The sequence below is a fragment of the Boleophthalmus pectinirostris genome, unplaced genomic scaffold (assembly GCF_026225935.1).
Source record: "Boleophthalmus pectinirostris isolate CB_2022bp ecotype Guang Dong unplaced genomic scaffold, ASM2622593v1 HiC_scaffold_9, whole genome shotgun sequence".
Taxonomy (NCBI): Eukaryota; Metazoa; Chordata; class Actinopteri; order Gobiiformes; family Gobiidae; genus Boleophthalmus; species Boleophthalmus pectinirostris.
This window is the reverse complement of record NW_026571541.1, coordinates 21027711-21047042: the sequence shown is the minus strand read 5'-3', so window position 1 is coordinate 21047042 and position 19332 is coordinate 21027711. Positions and strand designations below refer to the sequence as shown.

At 38.5% G+C, this 19332-nt stretch overlaps 1 protein-coding gene across 1 annotated transcript in view; it reads left to right on the top strand.

Moving 5' to 3' along the window:
* The first annotated feature begins 283 nt into the window (after nt 1-283).
* drd2a (dopamine receptor D2a) overlaps nt 284-19332 on the top strand; it is a 30405-nt gene continuing 11356 nt past the window's right edge. The window contains exons 1-2 of the mRNA XM_055147896.1: nt 284-383; nt 16992-17304. Coding sequence (XP_055003871.1) covers nt 17026-17304 — 279 coding nt within the window. The 5' untranslated portion in view covers nt 284-383; nt 16992-17025. The remainder of the gene's footprint in view (nt 384-16991; nt 17305-19332) is intronic.

The window sequence follows — 19332 nt, the reverse complement described above, 5'->3', positions numbered from 1 at the left end:
CTGATGTATCCCCGCCTTGAATGTGCTCACTTCTTTTCTACAGTGGCCTCGCTCTCCAGCCTCCGTCATTAAGCAAGGTAACGCCGCGCGTAACGCTCCAGAGGAACAGCCACACGCGCAACAACCAATCCAGCGCTCGCTCCTCTCTCCGATGCTTAGCCGAAGGCTTTCGCACGAGCAGCGAGAGCACAGAGAGAGGCGTTATTTTTCATGTTTTTACACCTGAATAAATGTCTCGCACCCGGGCAGCTGTAAACTGGGAAGACTCAATGATGGACCAAGCCAATGACGGATACAGTGGAAGATAAGCTTCGGTGGACACTTTTGGATTTAACAGTGCTTGACTGTAAAAACAAAGATTTGCTCAAACTTATGGCGTGAAGGTAAGACTAATTTTGTTTTAATGAGACACACAAACTCATTGTTCAATCTTAAATTGCTGTAGCCTATAGAATTAGAGTCGGCGTTGATAGTAGCCTTTCTCAAGAGGTTGGATTAAAAGCACAACACAGACGTCCCCAGCTGTTTTCCTGCTAAAGGACTCGTCTTGGTCCAAGGTGTATTAAACATAAATCCAGTCATGTAACTTTAAAGATAAATTTGTGATTTAAAGCACTTCAGTGAATGTAAACAAATAGATAGATGCTCACTGTATTGATCCTTGCTGGTGTTACAAATACAAAACAAAATAATGACACATCCGTCTGCTATAAGACACGAGTGCGTTTCTCCCAGGAGCTGACTTGGGATCTGTTTGTGCGCAATTAGTGGCCCTACTTTCCTCCGGAGGTTTGGCTTCCACGACACAGCGTTTTGTGCAGGGCAGGTGACTGCTGCAGCTGTGCTACTATGCACCGTCCCGTGTCTCTTCCACGCTCAGTGAGCGTCTTGGAACAAGTTAACAGGGCGTGCTGGAGAGAGGGCGCGAGGAAACAACTCCAGCCCCAACGCCTCTGCCCAATCTTAAAGACTTTACAGGAGCTTTTATTTTAGCTTAATGCATTGGAGCAGCCTATTTCATTTATTAATGAGCGTTATAGACGCGTTCTAGCCTACGCGCCACATTGTGCAGCCTGTTATTTTGTGCTGTCGTTACTTACGGCGAAAGGCTTTCTCGTATATGCCTTTATGCTTCTACTAATGGCTTTCTATTCCTAAAACAACAACGGAGCAAACCATTGTTTAGATTTTTGTAATTTTTCAAAAAGTGAAGCTGACCAGAGTTTATACTGCCTAGTTGACAAAATGCAGCATTGGCACCGTACCAAGGGAAAGATATTGTTAAACTGATACTTCTCTTACTGTGTAAACTGGAAAGCCAGTGTGACATTTGCACCTAGGTCACAACACCTGGTGGCTGCAATAGAAATGCCCTTAAAATCTTCTGTTAGGGCTGTGTCTCTAAAAACAAATTGCTTATGTTATGTCAACTCACCGTGTATGTCAAGACCATTAAATGAATTTAAAAGAATCTGTGTAAGGCTCAAAGAATCTCAGAGGCTCTGTTTATGCCTGTGTCCGGTGGCGCTGCTCTGTGTGGATGATACACCTTCATAAGCACGAGGTGTGTGGCTCATTTGTGTCAGAGCTCCTGATGCAGTGCTTGTCAGGCCTGCTGTCTGACACAGACAAACCTCCTGGGTGGGTTCACAATATGGGGTGTTTTAATAATACATATTGTCTTATCATGACTTGCTTGAATAAAAAGCCAGCGGGTCTGGTGTCTGGTGTCAGAGAGACCATGATTCCTGTATTGGCACAGGAGTTAAAAGGTTTCAGTCCTAATCACTTGATGCAGTTTCTCAGTCAATACTGACATTTAAATTCAACGCACTGCTCCCATGACAATTGACATACATTTAACAAAAACAACTGTCCCTGCCCTGTGCCCATTAAATTCAATTAAATAGCAATGGCAAATGACTCGTAGCACTACAGTTAGATCTTGCAGGGTGGTGTGATATATAGTTTAATAACATATCATGTTTTATGTTACACTGTAGAATATACATGTACTGGGACATTCCATGGCTTGATGTGCAACCCTTGACTAATTATTTGATTATGTTTGTGTGCACTGTATGTATTTGAACTGAGATGCTTTGGCTCCTCTGTTTTCTCTCACAGTTCCTCCCACCAAAACACGAATTTCATGTGAAATATTGAGAATGAATGAATACAAGTATATATGTGTGCCACGAAAGGCCCTAAGCAGAAGGAACTACACAGGCCATGGCCTTGTGTGACCAACTTTCATTCTTAAATATTTTTAACTCCTAATTCTTTGGATAATGGTATTATGATAAAACTATTAAAACAACACTGCAATAAATAATAGCACAATGATGTGACTAGTGTGATGATATTGTACCCTGAAATTCAGATCTAGCTAATTCCATTTCTTACACACAAAATACCATGATAATTGTCACACATAATAGGATTATTTATGAAATATTCTGTAGTGGAAAAATGATGGATCTCTTGAATAACAATAATAATAATTCTTCACAATATAATTTTCCGTCACACATTCTCTAGAAAAAGTCTAGAAAAATTGGTTGTTTATCTAAATCCTGTGGTTTGTGGTAATATTTGCAAGTAGTCTTTTAATTCACTGCAAGCTCTTTGCTTTCGCTTTCATAATGTTCATTGTGCTTTGAGGGTTGTAAAAAGATGTAAATGAAACCTTTTTCACCTTGTTAGAATTAATAGTCACAAAAGCTAACTGCAGAATTGTGTGACCTTAGCACCTGGTCAAGGCTTAGCTAAAAATGAATAGTAATTCTCAGAGATCTAAGCTGTCAACAAAGATTAGCAACCTGACATAGGCCTTTGCAAATAATACACAATTCAAATATACAATTCACAGTTATTGTGTAAAGCCTTGTGTGCGACAGTCCATTAAAATGTACTCTCTAATGTGCGTTACTCAAAGTATGGCGCTCATGTGGTCCCAGTAGTTCCATTGTGTTTTGACAAGTAAATCATTTAATTGTATTGAATGTCTGCGCATGTATCCGACTGGCCTAGATTCTCTCACTCCTGAAACCCATTCCGTGGCATGTCAAATACGTCAACACTCCAGGGACCAGCACCATCACATGAAAAAGATGGAGGAGCCAATTAGGGCCAAAAGCCAATAGTAGATCCGGATATGATCTGGATATGCACTAGGTTACAGTTACAGTTAGTGTTATGACTCCTGTCAGCCTGTTGTTTGTCTATACATTAATGCTGTGTGTCCAGGCTATATATTGATTCATAATGGTTCAATTCAATAGTGAATAATGCAACAGAAATAATTATACTCTATAGCTAAGGTATAAGGGCCAGCAAGCACACTTTTGCTCTTATTATATCCATATAAAAGCAATTGGACTGATTCTGGAGTGGGCTTTATACCAACAGTATCCCATCTCATTTGTTTATTTATGTCAGAAACAACAGGAAGTCATAACTCAAGCTTTGCATGAGTTTCTATCACCCTCAACCAAACTGAAGGAAAGCAATGCATGTACTGCTTTGTTTCTGTTGTCAGCCCAGCCCTTTGACTGGTTAAAAACACAACATGCCCAAGCTTATGAAGAATTAGATGTTATTTTACCTAAAGCCTGCTATAAATAGATTTGCAGGAAATGTAGAAATACAAGACCACAGGGCCACATACAAACATGGCTCTACTCCCAAGGGGGCTGTAGCAGCCGAAAGGGTGTACAATTAATTATGCCTTCAGCAATCAGCTACGTGAAAGTGAATGGACAAAACACATGTTAAATGAAAATCTCTTTGGATAGCAACTACCTTAACGGGGGCAATGGTTTTGTTGGTGTTTAATAGGATCAAAGGTAAGGTAACTCTGAATGTCCTGTGAGCTCCAGGAACAGTAGGTGTCTGGGTGAATGGGTAGACAGTGACTGACGGACACTGTGCAAAGAGAGAGAAAAGTGGATTCATCACAAATGCTCATCTCTCTAAGAGAAAAAGCAGTCTGTTCCAATGATATTAGTGCACAGTGCTCAACCAGAAGAAAACACTGATATGTTAAAAGTGTGTGTATTGTGAAGTGTCCCTGCAGACTGGAACAGCCCAGCTTCAGCAGATGGTGGCTGACACAAAGACCCCTCAGGTGCAAACAGAAACATTATTTACATGGCTCTTTGTGATCGCCAAAACTCCCCTTTGCAATGACAACCTTTTCAAGCTAAGCTCATAAAAACAAAGATTTGGTGGGCTGATGCTTGAGTTTTGGCATGACACGACACCCATGTCACTTTAAACACATCCTTTTGTTGTTGCAGTGTCAAGTGCCGAATGGAGTCGGGTGTAACACTAACATCATTTGTGTACCATCTTCCCTGACATTTCCTTTAAAAGCCCTGCTTTTTAGTGAACAAAGCCAGCACAAGTGTGTTTGCTTGTGTGACCTTTTAAGACCCAGCTGTGATCATGTTTATGGAATGAAAGATTTTTTTCAAGTCATCCTCCTTATTATAAGAATATCAAAAAAGCAGTGAATACACTCAAAAATATTTATTCAACAATAAATTAATTCTCTGTGCTGGTTTCGTTTACTACGGTACCATGTGGGACATCAGAATTATAGAAAGCAACATACATGAGCAAAGAGAGTAAGTGATGGCACATGCAGTGGCAACTGTTCAAATCCTATCATCTCTGAGTATCAAATGTGTGTTGTGTCGTGTTGTCATGCATGTTGGTATGTCAGTATAGCTACTCCCGTGTTTCCTTCCCACTTCAATCTACTGCACAAGAACATGGAGTAGCCAAGCATGAGCTACCTGCCTCGTGTGGAGCAGGAGGTCAGAGCACGGAATGTCAGGTCATCTCCCCTTTTACCGTCATTTAGAGTGGGTGACTCCAGCTAAGCATAAGCATAAAAATTAGATTTGGAAAATGTCAATATCTGCTGATGTTGTCCTTTAGGGAAAGATCCATACATTTTAATCATCATAATCCTTACACAGTAAATTGTATTAATACTTTGTTCATCCAGTTTGACCCATAAAAGGGGCATTTTTGCTCTGGAGCAGTGTGCTGTTAACAGCCGATGCAAAACGACGCGTTGGTGGTTTTTGTTGTCATCACTAATCCATCTTGTTTTGACCTTTTACGAGAGTTATATTTCTCTTCTGAGCTGTGCTGGGTTCCTCAAGAAAATGTCCAAAACATTAATTTAAATAATCAAAATGCTTAATTTGATAACAAATCTAAACTCGAATCAAAGATCAGACATCATTTAGCCTTACACCTATACATAAACAGACAGGGACGTTGACCATCAAATAGACAGCAGGGTGTGTCAGACATGAGTCCTGTAATGCCTGTTCTGTGTCAAAGAGAAGGAGGAATGATGACCACAGTGATCAATGTTATGTGGGGGAGGAGGCTTCTTCACAGCTGTGTTGTTCATGTCCGTTGTTGTGATGTGATGCACCTTGGAGTAATGGTCAGGCTGCACACTGTGGCCTTGCCTTGGTCTGTCTATGTCTTTGTTGCTATTTGGCTCCATATCACGAATTGGAGTGATAGAAGAGCATTGATATATAAGGCACAACAAAATACACAGTTTTTCTGAAGTGCCATGGAGACTGGTAGAAGATTTAACAGTGGATGGCAAAGAAATAAAACCGTGTACATGTGCTTTCCCCCAGATGCCTCAAGTATTGTCTTGTACAGAGCACATGTAATTTTCAGAAACGTGTGAAAAGAGGAAGAGAACCAATGCAGTTGTTTTGTGTCCACACATATTGATTGGTGTTATACACAGATAGTCTTGGTGTGAAGACCTCACCAGAGACATATACAGTTGTTAGCATGAAGGATTCTTACACCTTATTGGAAACTATTGAGATCTCCTTTCTTTGGGTTGATGGTAGTCAGTGTTATGGCCCCATTTAAGTATATGTAATAACAGAATTTGGCTTAGCACTAACCTTTGTATTATACTGTATCAATAACATAGATGGATAGCTGAAGAGCACAACGAGCAGGCTTTTGTTCTCACAGATGATGCATAGGTGTCTTTTATTTGGCCTTTATGTCTCTTCCTTCCTCTCAGTGTGACTTGTCTTAGGGCTGCCTGGCTGCTGTCCAGTAATTCATTTGTTTTCGCCTTCACCTGACAGGAAAAAGTCTCTTGAAAATGTGCTGCTGTTGCAATGATACAGGTTATTGCATATGTCAGTCAAATAAATGACCCTCCAAATCTACAATGTTAATACCCCTCCCCACCCCCGTGATGTTAAAGCTATGCAACACAAGCCGTCATTTTTAAATGTCAGAGCATTCACTTGAAGCAAGCTTAATTATATTTAGTTAAGTTAGCAATTTATTGAACAGAAAGAAGCAAATCTGCATGTTCCACTTTTGGATGTTAATAACCCAGTGGTCATGTTTTAGAGAGGAGCTATAATGGTGGTCACGTTTCAAGAAAATCGGTGGTGATGATAAGTACAGAGAAAAGCATGGATAATTGCAACACCTAGATAACGACACCATAATTGCTACTCTGAGCCGGCAGGTTTATTTTGAGCACAGTAAAAGTCATAGCCACTACCACCTCCACACAAAGCAAGCAGAAATTAGCTGTGCACCGGTGACAAGCGGGCTTCTGCCTCTTTACAAGAAAGCCCTGTTTTCCAGAAAGGGGAACTCACAAGATAGTCATTGACTTTGCCTGCTTCAATGATTCTGACCCACAAACTAAAAGGGATTTAGCAAATAGAAAACTAATTAGGGTGAAGACTACTGAGGAGTCGAATCAAACCCTTTGACAGTATTGATGGACTGGTATCAGCTGCAACTGGGCTGTTCCTGTGTGCTGGGCTTTAACGCCACTGGAGAAATATTGAGAAGTCTCTTTCTCATAGCCAGGAGTCCCTATTACTACATGGTGTAAACTGAGGACTAGACAAAAATATAATATAATCTATACATTAAAGAAAAAAAAACATTATGTTGATAGCTATGAATTTCAGACAAAACCTAAGAAAACAGACAAGACCTGTCTATTTTGTATTTGTGTATTTATTTATTTGATTGGGACAGTGCATGTTAATGCACAGACATGGTACAACATGAATGTTAACACACCGGATTATAGTCGAAGGCTAATTTCCCTCTATTGTCTCACGATATTATACAAAAAAGAAAAGAAAAAGGCATTCTTTTATTTAAGGGAAGACTTTAATTAGCCAGAAACTTTACCTTGTGGCACAAGGCTAAGGCACAATATTGTAAAAATAAATATGCAGTGTATTAAATTCATCTAAAAACAATGGTACTATTGTTTCATTAATGTAATTTCCTGAAAAAATCTCAGAGTTCCTGCTACTTTGTAAGTAAAAATGTCAAACTCCTTTGGGAGCTATAGTATTTTTGTTCCTAGGGAAATTGGATTCCTTTCATGATAGATAGTTTTGTGATTAAATGGATTTTGTAGGAGAAACCTCACAGTTTGTTGCATCATTTAATGAACTGATGACTGCATTGTGGTAACACAGTAGAGGAGGCCCTAACAGCACAATGAGCAGATTCATGAAAATTACCAGCATTTATTCTGATGACTTAAGAATCCACTGCCTTTAAGAAACCAGTTGAAAGACCAAATTAACAACAAAAGAGCAGCTTCAATTCAAGGGAGCAAGCCATGAGGATATTCTGGGCCAGACGCAACAATAAAAGATGAATGCAGTCAAAATAAGACCAATTCATAATTAATTTTTGGGTGAATTATAAGTCCTAATAACTAGATGAAATCAGAGGGTGAAATAGTCTGTAATTTTGAGCTACAGCAGTGTAATTACTTAAAGTGCAACACTATACAGACATTAAAAGACTATATATATATATATATATATATATATATATATATATATATATATATATATATATATATATATATATATATATATATAAGGTACCAAAGGTTGTGGAGAATGACCGAGCCAAGATCCTGTGGGACTTCCAGATACAGACTGACAGAATGGTGATGGCGAACCAACCAGACATAGTGGTGGTGGATAAGAAACAGAGCAGAGCCGTGGTGGTTGACATCGCAATACCAAGCGATGGTAATATCAGGAAAAAGGAACACGAGAAGCTAGAGAAATACCAGGGGCTCAAGGAAGAGCTGGAGAGAGCCTGGAAAGTAAAGGCATCAGTGGTGCCTGTGGTGATCGGAGCACTCGGGGCTGTAACCCCCAAACTGGAAGAGTGGCTACAACAGATACCGGGGAAAAACAAATGGACATCTCAGTCCAGAAAAGTGCAGTACTGGGAACAGCAAAGATACTGCGCAGAACTCTCAAGCTCCCAGGCCTCTGGTAGAGGACCCGAGCTGAATGAGGGTGAGAGAGACCTACCACCGTGGAAGGTGAGAAACAAATTTTATATATATATATATATATATATATATATATATATATATATATATATATATATATATATATATATATATATATATATATATATATATATATATATATATATATATATATATATATATATATATAATGATATGATGATGAGCAGTGAAACCATGAAGGTACAGTAGATGGGAAAAAGCACAAGGTATGCTCAGTTAAGTCAATAATTACTTCTATTGGGGATTTATATTTTATTATTTAGTTTATGCAATTAGATTAGCAAGTGCATTAACAGCATCCATTCATCCCAGAGTAAAAGAGATGCCAGAGCAAGCTCCAAGCTATGGCTGAACATTATCCCCACTTATTGGCAGTGCTTGCTATTAATCATAAGCCCTGAAGAAAACCTTAGCACTTACCTCTAATGTGATCAACTTATTGAAAGTGTGAAAGTGCACTGTGAGAGAAATAATGGTTCACTTACCATTCCTTACCAAGTCCTTTATCTTTTACAATTATGCATCTACGTAGTCATTCCTACCGAGATATTCCCACATTCAAATACACTGAGATCCACATAGCAGGACCATATTATCTCCAGCGCAGGACTATATTGTACAATATATCGACTAAAGGCATAAAGGCATATTTTTTACATTCATACTTGGTTGGTGAGGTCAAAGAGCTATAGATCCCATGAGTCCAAAGAAAAGTCCTGAAAATGGTTTGATGCTACAATACAAATCCAGTCTAGTCAGATAAAGCTTCCTGCCTTAGATTGGAGCTGGGGTCACCAGGGAATAAGACGATCTGGTTAGATGTGAGACCAAAGGATTGTGGGTAGAGGGGGGGTCAGGTTATTTAAGGATTACATGCAGGACAGGTCAACTGCTCACACAACAGTAGAGGTTAGCTAGAAGAATACAGCAGTACGTTTACATCAATTATATTGACAGACAGAGTCAGCTAATAAAACAGAATATGCTTAATTCCACATGTGAATATTAATAAATATTCTGTGAAGTAAATGAGCCAATCAGCAAACATGAATATGCTTCTTTGGCATAATGAGAGCCACAGTTATCTGCTTGATCAGCTTTATTAAATGATGCATCAAACTGTAGGTACTAATTTCCTAATTCAATTGCCCTTTATTTTTCTCACCATGTTGTGTAGCCTAGTCACACTCAAAGGAATAACAAAGGCATCTAACAACCAAGTACTGCGCATTCAAGTAGTAATTAAGAATACTGCTGTTTAAAAATATGACAAACCATACTATTAACTAAGAGGCGCTTAACTTACCTCGAGCTTAGCTGACTAAAAAAAGGAAATAAAGGGGACTATCAAATCAAAGAGAGCTAATTAAATGTTAGTTTGGGAAAATCTGTTTACCACATACTTCCAATTTTAATTTTCAAGTAATTAAAGACAGTCCAGGTATAATACTCCCTACAACAGAACTCATACTGATGGTAAATAAACTTCCCCTGTGTTAGGTTCCATATTCCTCTTGCAAACCTTGGACTACTTCAGTTTATTGTAAAGATATGGACGATTGACTACCTGTTCAAAATTGCAGAACTTGATTATGGCCAGCAGCAGATTTTTAGACATTTAAGAATCATACCTATTCCTGAAACATGCATGAATCACAACTTTGAGTAAACTAATGATGAGGGAACACTGTGATGACATAGTTAAAAGCTCATAAAAGTAATTTTCACATTATATGTTCCATTTAAAGAAAATAACTTGGGAAAATGCATCTGTTATAGAATAATGAGCAGGGCTTCTGTAGAGACGCTTAGTCACCAGCAGCACTAATATGAAAAAATGTAAACACCAGTAAACAATGAGACAGCCTGCTGGATATAAAATCCTGGCAAAGAACAAAGACCAATAGAATGGCAGGGAGAATGCATTACTTTCAGATTAGGAACTTCTTTTATGTAAATGATTGTGAAGTCTGATAGTAGACATAAAACATATCAATTTTTAGTTGCACAAACAAGTTCCTAAATTCTGTAAAAAGTTGTAAATGTCAATACTGCTGTGCTGTGTCCATTGATAATACGTGATATACCTAAGGCTATCACAATAACAAATATTGAAGTGTGATTATATTGCTGAAGAAAATATAGATAATATTGAAACTAATTTATGCCACTGACACAATAAACTCAAGAAAGGATTTATACCACAAAAACTACAGTAAATGTACAATATTGTTAAAAAAATCAGGAGCTACAATAAATAAATAGCAGAATGAAACACTTTGTCTGTAATGAGTCTTAAAAGTTATTAATACAACTTTTTACTTTTTAGCCGAAACATAACCACAAATTTCCCAGTGGTGCACAGAAAATGTACCCACCATAAATAATGTTCCCCGAAAAATATTGCTCCAGCTTTCCTATACTGAACCATAAGTCACTATAGTAATTATCGTGACAGGTATATATACCATAACGTTGTAAGATTAGTACATGAGTGTATCCATATCAGTCTGTGAATTGTGCAATGTTCATATAGACTGGGGTAAGTGGAGCAGTGGGGCGGGGAGTCAGAGATTGTGTCGAGACTGCTATTTTAGGGCTGCTTTTGTAAAGGGGGAGCTGTAGGACACATTATAATCTATTGAAATGCCTCCAGGATGGTTATATTTGGGGGAAACCTTGAATGTCCTGGTGATTTGTATTAACTATCCGGGTGTAGTGAACAGACAGATGGCATGGGTGCAGACACTAGAATGAGGGTAAAGAATCCTGGTGGTAAACTAAAATTAGGAAAGCTTCAATCTAGTTAATTAGGGGCTTTGTGAGGACAAAGCTGAATGAACAAAACCAAAATTCTCTTTCTGTGGTTCTGAAATGGCATACCGATCTCAGAACTTTTGTAGATGTGTCTCTGTATTAACATTTCAGATGTTTTTCTATGCAAGAATCATCGATAACAGTCAAACATTGTCTTTGTAAGGTTTCTATATGGCAAACTGAATCAAAACATAGCAGCGTAACAGCAGGGCAATGCTGAAGGGAAAAACTATTTAAGTCCACCTAATACTCTATTAACACACTAATAATCAGGGGACAGCATGAAATTTTGGATCCTGGATACAAATCATCCTGTAGGCCCACACTACACATTGTCTAATAAAAAATACCCTTGAAAGACTTTGTGAGGGGCCCCTACCTGCACTAGGCCCTCAAGAGTACCCTTTGCCCCCCCTACACCCCTGTTAATAATGTAGTATTTTTCAACTTCAGGTTCTAGTGTGGAACAGTTCCACAACAGAAAAACAAACAGCATGACTGAGAGAAGAAAAATATAGAACAGTCACCCATGGAAGTGCCATGGGGGTGACAAGAGTGCAAGAATGACTTTTTTGGAAAAATCTTATAGCTACATTCTCCTTCAGTCATATAAGTGAAACCAGGTCAGTAGAACACATTCGATATAGCAGCACCTTGCTTTTATATTCTGCCATAGACTCATTTCTTTTTCATATTACTTTTGAGTAGTTTCCAAGTCCTGACCAGACTTGTAATCATTCCATAGTAAACTTGCCTGTGATTTCAGACCCCATCTAGCGGCACAATGAAAATAATGCAACATGCCTTCCCTGCCTTGACTTGTTTCATAATGCTTATGGTCGGGACACAATTAGTATTCAGGGTTGTTTTGTTTTTGTTTTGGGTCATGGGGCACAGACAAAGTATTGGACATAAAAATCATTGTCAAGTAGAGGTCGCAGCTGTAATCACAAATGACACTATAATGCTGATTTATTAGCAAGCAGGGATATTAGTTACCTTTGTTTGTAAGCAGCACGAGGCAGTGTTGAGAGGAGAGTACTGTAAGTAAAAGGACGCAGGATGGACAAATAAATGAGAATAGACAGGGCAGGGCCTCTGCAGGGCACATACAAATACTGGTGCCCCTGAGCAGTGCTTACACTTCCAGCAGCCTCACCTACTCTCTGCCTCCATACGAGTAAATCCTCTCTGCACACAGATCTCACTCTGACTTTGTATGCAACTTTTTCCTATTAACACTGCAGACAGAAGCTCAGAAATGCTTTTCCTAGCCCTCAGTTGTTTCCGACTAATCCTATTTGAAATTCAACTTCCCAATACTGGGGTGTGAGTATGTCATATTCTAGTTCAATAGGCATTTGTGAAGATTCATACTGGTTGCTATGTGAGTATATTGTTTAAAAATTGCTAACACATAACAATCAAAATATTAATTATAAAAGGTACATTAAATAATAAAGATATATCAACTGATCAATGTATTTATATAAAAAATGATTCATGTGTATAACAAAAACTAAAGTGAGTTAATAAATAGGAATGGTTCACATAGTGTAACATGCGCAGGCAACAGACTACAGCACATGTAAATCTTTACCAACAGACAATATAAGGCTCCACTGTTTTCCTTATTGTTTGTTAGAATAGATATCTTGTTTTGCTAGTTGTTAGGGTTCTACTGTAACACTATGACTATCAGAGATTGCCAGTTAAGTAACTTTAACCATTATCACTCATCCCTACCTCTTTAGGCTATTTTCGGTACTAATGGCTAATGCATGATGTTTAATTCATAAGATGTATGTGCACGTTTGCTGCTGTGACCTATGACACACGCAACCACGTAACATATAAGGTACCATGCTGTTTGTGTTTGTGAACAGGGGACAGGTCTGTGTGCAGGGAAAGCCTCTCTTATTTGCCCATGACATAGTGGACACTTATAACGTCAGCCGTACGGATCAACTCAGCTTATGCGGGTGCACGGCTGCTTCCATGGACACTGTGCTGCACATAGAACATACCTGGACACCCTGTCTTACTTGAGCATCCAATTTCTCATGAGAACAAATTACTCATGTCACTTCATAGCCCTGTAAGCCTATATTATGCATTTTAGCTTTGAACCAAGCATTATAATGCTGGCTTTTCATACCTGGAGTTGTGTTCTCATTCACAGATGTTTGAGTAATTCCCCATCATATTATTTTCTCTCTTTCCTGAGATTCATCTCATGGTAATAAGAGCTCCTGTGTTTTTCAAGACCATTCATCTTCAACAGGTTCACTATGATTATTCTAGCCCTCAGCTCAGCTCAGCTCAGCTCAGCTCACCCCAGCGTTTTCAGGGAACTATATTTTTCAGTTTTTGTATTATCCTCACTTGAGACAGACAGAGTTAGCAGTGGTGCCCTTTGTGGCAGCACACGTACATCCTCTTCCGTAACTCAATTCAGTCTTAGTGACATTGAATGCAGCTTCTTCTTATTAACTCTCCTGATGGTGGCTCACAAATGCCATTATGCTTCTAACATTAATCCTATTTGAAAGTCACCTTTTACTAGCCTCTACAATCATGTTAAGGATATTTTATTTCTGACAATCGTCTCATTCTCAGTCAAGACCACCAATGAGCGATGTAAGCAGATCTTGTACTTCATCTAATTACCTGAGTGACATTAAGTTGCACTGGAGAATGGACCACACAGCCCCATTAGAAATGTGAAAAACTGCAAAGACAACGTGTCCTTCGTAGGTGAAACTTGTACTGACAATTCTCACATTCCAACAAGTATTTTCACAGCAATTAGGCTGAATGAAGGAAGGAAGAAACATAAAGGAAAATGTTTTCTTACTGAGGTCAAGAGCTCCTTTTGGCCCACACAGACTAAAAAAGCCAGTAATCTTGCTCTTTCAATAAAGTTAGGTTTCTAGGACTCTGGTGCAAATGTGCTGAGTGGATATGCTCTCTTTTCCCCATCGACACAACTAGGACTGAGCCTGGATCAACACTTTAATGTGCAAGCAGAAAAACAAACTGTCCCAGAGCAGCACTTCCACAAAATTCATTTGCTTGGATATTCTGCATCCAGTTAGATTAGTATTATATTACAAAGTAATGTAAGGCCATTTCATGTTACAAAAGAAGAACAAGGGACTATAAAAGATCAATATAAAAGGCAAATACTTTACAAACTATAATGGCTAAAATGATTTCGACCATGTTAATGTAAGAAAAAGACTAGACGAGGCAGCTGCTGATGCACTGAGGATTGACATGTTTAAGCTCAATAGATGTGTGGAGATGGTAAACTGAAAACTAAAATGACTAGATGAAAGATGAAGCTGTTTATTGTAAAAACAGTATTCCCTCATCAGAGTTTACTCAGAGTTGTATTTTGATTTATTCTGATCTTGTATATTTGAGAAACCCTTTTTCAACTATATTCTCACCCATTTCTTTGTAAGTGTAGGGTTTGCTACAGTAAAATGCCTCTGAAGAGGCAGGCCCTCTCAGTTGTACAAATTTGAACAAGAAGTAAATGGGTCTGTTTCTATTTCTAACCTGTTTTAAATCAATATTGCGCTTTACAGTGTGGAAACGTATAATAATGATTTATGTAGGTGGTAGTATAAAGCTAAATACTAAAAACATGGTGAAGCACATCAGCACCAGATGAAATTATGCAACTGTGTTTAGAACTTCCAAGAAGGACACAGTTCACATATGCAGTATTACTTAAACACATATAGATGTAATGAAACAAAACTCTATTTTGATGAGGCATGATTACAAGCTCTGATGCCGTGGTATAGGAAGTAGTCATAATGTTATGAATTAGTTGCCTGATCAGTCAGACCTTTCTACATTTTGTTCGAATCCACTCGTCTTTGTAAAGTTTTATCAAAACGTGTGGTTCTGGCTGGCCAGGTAGGAATGATTTAACAAAAATGAATATGCCCCGCCCACTTTTGTCTCAAATGCTAGACCACACTTTTTTGTGGTGCTACTTCCTCTTGAACGGGAATCCTATTCATGTCAAAGGTGAATCTGATGTGATGAAATATGACATAAAGTAGGTTCATTTGTGTAAAATGTTCAATGTTCATCTGCAACAACAAGTCAATACTGTACCGATTCTCTGGGGAGGCTTTAAAAAGGCTTTATAGTCTGTATTGAACTTATTTGCTGTTAGCCCAATACAAAATAATACAACCCATAGCAACTCCCAGAATAAAGTGAATAATATTATTCACACCATATTTTGCAACAGTGTCTTGTTTGAAGTTCAACCATAAAATATGAATGGAACATAAAATTAACCCCAAAAGGGCGGAAATATAGTGTTATACTCTTACTCTTGTTTGGGAGAGTACATTAGATGTTTCAAAGTTCAACTATAGACAATACTATAGATACACTTGATATTCTAATTGGGCATATCTTCAAACCAACAACTGCAATCCCACATCTATTTGAAATGTTTCAGAAATAAAGCACAAGATCAAATTCAGTTCATCTTTTGGGCGTCAACAATGTGACTTTGGAGGCACTATTAAAAGTCTTGCCTCCATGTTGGCTCACTTCTCGTCAAGTGCTTCAGTGAGTTATACAAAATGCCAGTTTGGGCCTGAAGGCAAAATAACAGCTGAATAATATGACGCCAAAAGGCAAAGCACAAGGTGGTGACGAGAATTGTGAAGCTAACCCCTATTCCATGACACGCACAGTTTCATTCAGATTTCATACTATTGCAGTTCAGAAGGACTGCTCTGTCAGCCGCTCCTGAGTAATTATAAAAGATGAGTTGCAAAGATGAAACAAAAGTGCGCAGTGTCTTTAAGTACACACATTTAAACACAAGTCTCATAAAAGGAACGCTACAAAGTGAGTCATTCTATCACGTATATTGTTCAGGTTCACTCTCACTGCTCTTTCAAGGCTAACAGTAATTTCTAATGAACAGTACTTACAGTCATTGTAAAGCAATGCACACAGGAAAGGAAATACTTTTTCTACCAGGCCAGATATTGTTAAGTTTTACAAAATGAAATAAAACAAACCATTAACTACTGTCTCCTACACATAAAAGCACAAAGAATGAACAGCTCTCTGTTGCTAAAGGTGTATTTGCCTACCTGTATTCTGTATAAAAATAGACAAACACAGAACATAAACTTCACACAAATAATTTCTCAGGCATAGAACAAAGCAGCAGCAGTCACGATTACCATATGCAAATGAAACACATGCAAGGTGTTTCAATTAAATTAAAAGCAAACTCTGCTAAATTGTACTTCACTTTCAACTAAAAACAGAGCTGACTGGTGTTTTGCATTTCCACAAATCCCATTAATGCCTCTTCTACCCTGTACCGGTCACTGGTCATATCACTTGTATTTTAACAAGCTTGTGGTAGAGAAGAGAAATGAAAAAAGAGATTTATTGTAATTTTTGACCAGCCTATTTTGAGCTTTGAAAATGTTATTTTTCATTTGTTTGTTTTGAAGCATTTTGGATGAAGAAAAGCATTGTCTTAATAACATTTAGTCAGATTTTCTCAAGTACAGTATAACATGTAAAAGATATCCCCAATGAAAATGCAAAAAACACATTGCTTAAGTGAAAATGATAAATAAGAAAACTGAAATACGATACGATTTATTACTTTACCCTGGCGGCATAAACAATAGACTATTGTTTAAATCAATTCTCCGCAAACTGCACCATTATTCATACTAGTCCTCTGTTATAACATCTTTCTCTGTCTGACGTTTTGCAGGGCCCCTCCACCGGCCTTCTGTCACTCACAGCTAATGGATGTCATTACCCAGTATGCCTACAACGACAGCTTATTCGACAATGGGACATGGGGCCTCAACGGGACAGAGCACGGCCAGAAGAACCCTTACAACTACTACGCCATGCTGCTCACCCTGCTCATCTTTGTCATTGTGTTTGGAAACGTGCTGGTGTGTATGGCTGTGTCCCGGGAGAAGGCGCTCCAAACCACCACCAACTATCTGATCGTCAGTCTGGCAGTGGCTGACCTCCTCGTGGCCACGCTGGTCATGCCCTGGGTCGTGTACTTGGAGGTAGAATATGCACGCACACATGCAAATAGGTGTTATACATAATGCAGCATGGTGAATATAGTGACATGCCCTCTGCTCTTGTCGTGCTATGTCTCCCTGGATAGGTCTACTCATTTCATAGTAGGCAAAAAGTAAGGTGAATGAATAATAAAAGAATACTGTGATGTTATAAGGAAGCCCTACAGTATTTTAAACCTCTTCTAAGTCGTGGCAAAGGTTTGGGTTTAAAGTTATATATGATAAGTTTAAAGGAGGTAAGAGTATATTGTTTTGGAAGATTGAGATGCTTTCAGACTAGGGTAAGCCAGGGCGCTTACGCAAAAGCAACTGGACTTTTGTGTGCTCAAAGATGCTTCTCCCTTTATCTGGAGGCTTAAAAGAGCTTATGTGCAGGCTCTGCTGTATAGAGCCTGAAAGCACGGGCTGACACTCCTCAATGTCCACGACCAGTTGAGAGTAAGAAAAGAGCACTTTAGCACTGATGCTGTGAAGAATCTAATCGATCACACTACACAGCATTTCAAGGCAAGAATGTTAGAGAACTTTTAGCAGCTTCTGAGTAGAGAACTCACAGCACAAAGGACCAAGGGCAAAGAAAGAAAGAAATAGAAAAGTGGTAGGCAGATAAGACAACGGGCACAGTAGACAAAAGCTTCAAAGATAATATATTTGATAGAAATCATTCTCTATATAACTGCCTGGTTATCTGGTACATGCAAGCTGGCAATTTCTCATCAAAAACATCTTGTCAGTCTGGTTCAAGCTTATCCTTTTAGTAAGTGAATCACTGACAGATGTTTCATGTGTTGTTAAAAGTGCTGATAAGTGCTGACAAAACAAACACAGCTGTAGAATTAGATAAAAAAGGTATCCAGATACAAATTGATACCAAAATTATTATCTAAAAACTACTAATCAGAACCAGCACCAATACTGTAAAAACAAATGCCATAAATACAACAATATTTGGCCTTTCTTAAATAGTTGTAGAATGATCAACAACTAGTAAGACCATATCATAAAATTTACAAAGTATAATATGTTGTGTGTTAAAATTGCATTCTGTTGTGTAAATAGTGTATTGTGACAACACTTCACTGGGAATCTTATCTGCAGATCACTGATGAAATGAGAGTCCTAGTGTGAAGCTATGTGAGGAATGAAAAAATTGTGGTTTTAGTCTTTTATTGTTGAGTTTAGTGACAAACAGAAGTTTGCACTGAGTGAAGCAGGAGACAAAACAGTGTTTTCTCTACTTTCATTGCAGCATTGGTCCCTCTCCTTAAACTTCTTCCATCAGTCACAGAGCAGAGGCCTGTCTAGGTTCAAAGTAAATCTGCAAGAAAGGGTTTTCAGCCTCTGTGTCACACTCAAATTCAACATGTTCCAATCACTGCACAGAGTTGAGCAAGTGCACGCCATGTGCACACTCTCGTAGCACCTTAGAGGACTGGTGTGCTTTGGCTGTAAGTTACTAGAATATGTGAGTGCCATTTATTTTCACAGAACAAAATGGAAAAAAAAAAAGAATGATTTTGTTTGTGTGAGAATCAGATATATATGAATAAGTCTGTCCAAGGACTGAATGTCCTGTGCCTCCCTCTGTTGTACTTCATTACAAAAACAAAAAAAAACATCATCTCAAGTTCAGACGCTGGTAACAGCAGTGCTCCATGAAAAAAAGCCTGCTCTCAACCTCCCAACCGCCAGTGTCACCCTAGTGTCCGCACACAAAAGGACAATTAGGTTGGAGGGAAAAAAACTGGGTACTGGCTGCTCTCATGAATACCTTGGAGCAGTTACGAGGAGAAGGTCATTGCTGTGAAGAGAGAATCTTATCTTATTATTACCATCACCTTGTGGAAGCATGGTTGTACCATGTTGTGCTGTCAATGACATTTGGGTTACATTGACGGTATGACAAACAAACATGGCTAAATCCACTACACTTAATTGTTCATGAAAATCTATAGAGGAAAAAATGTCACCAACAATAGGATAATTTCTGACCAGTACTGCTTGACCTTT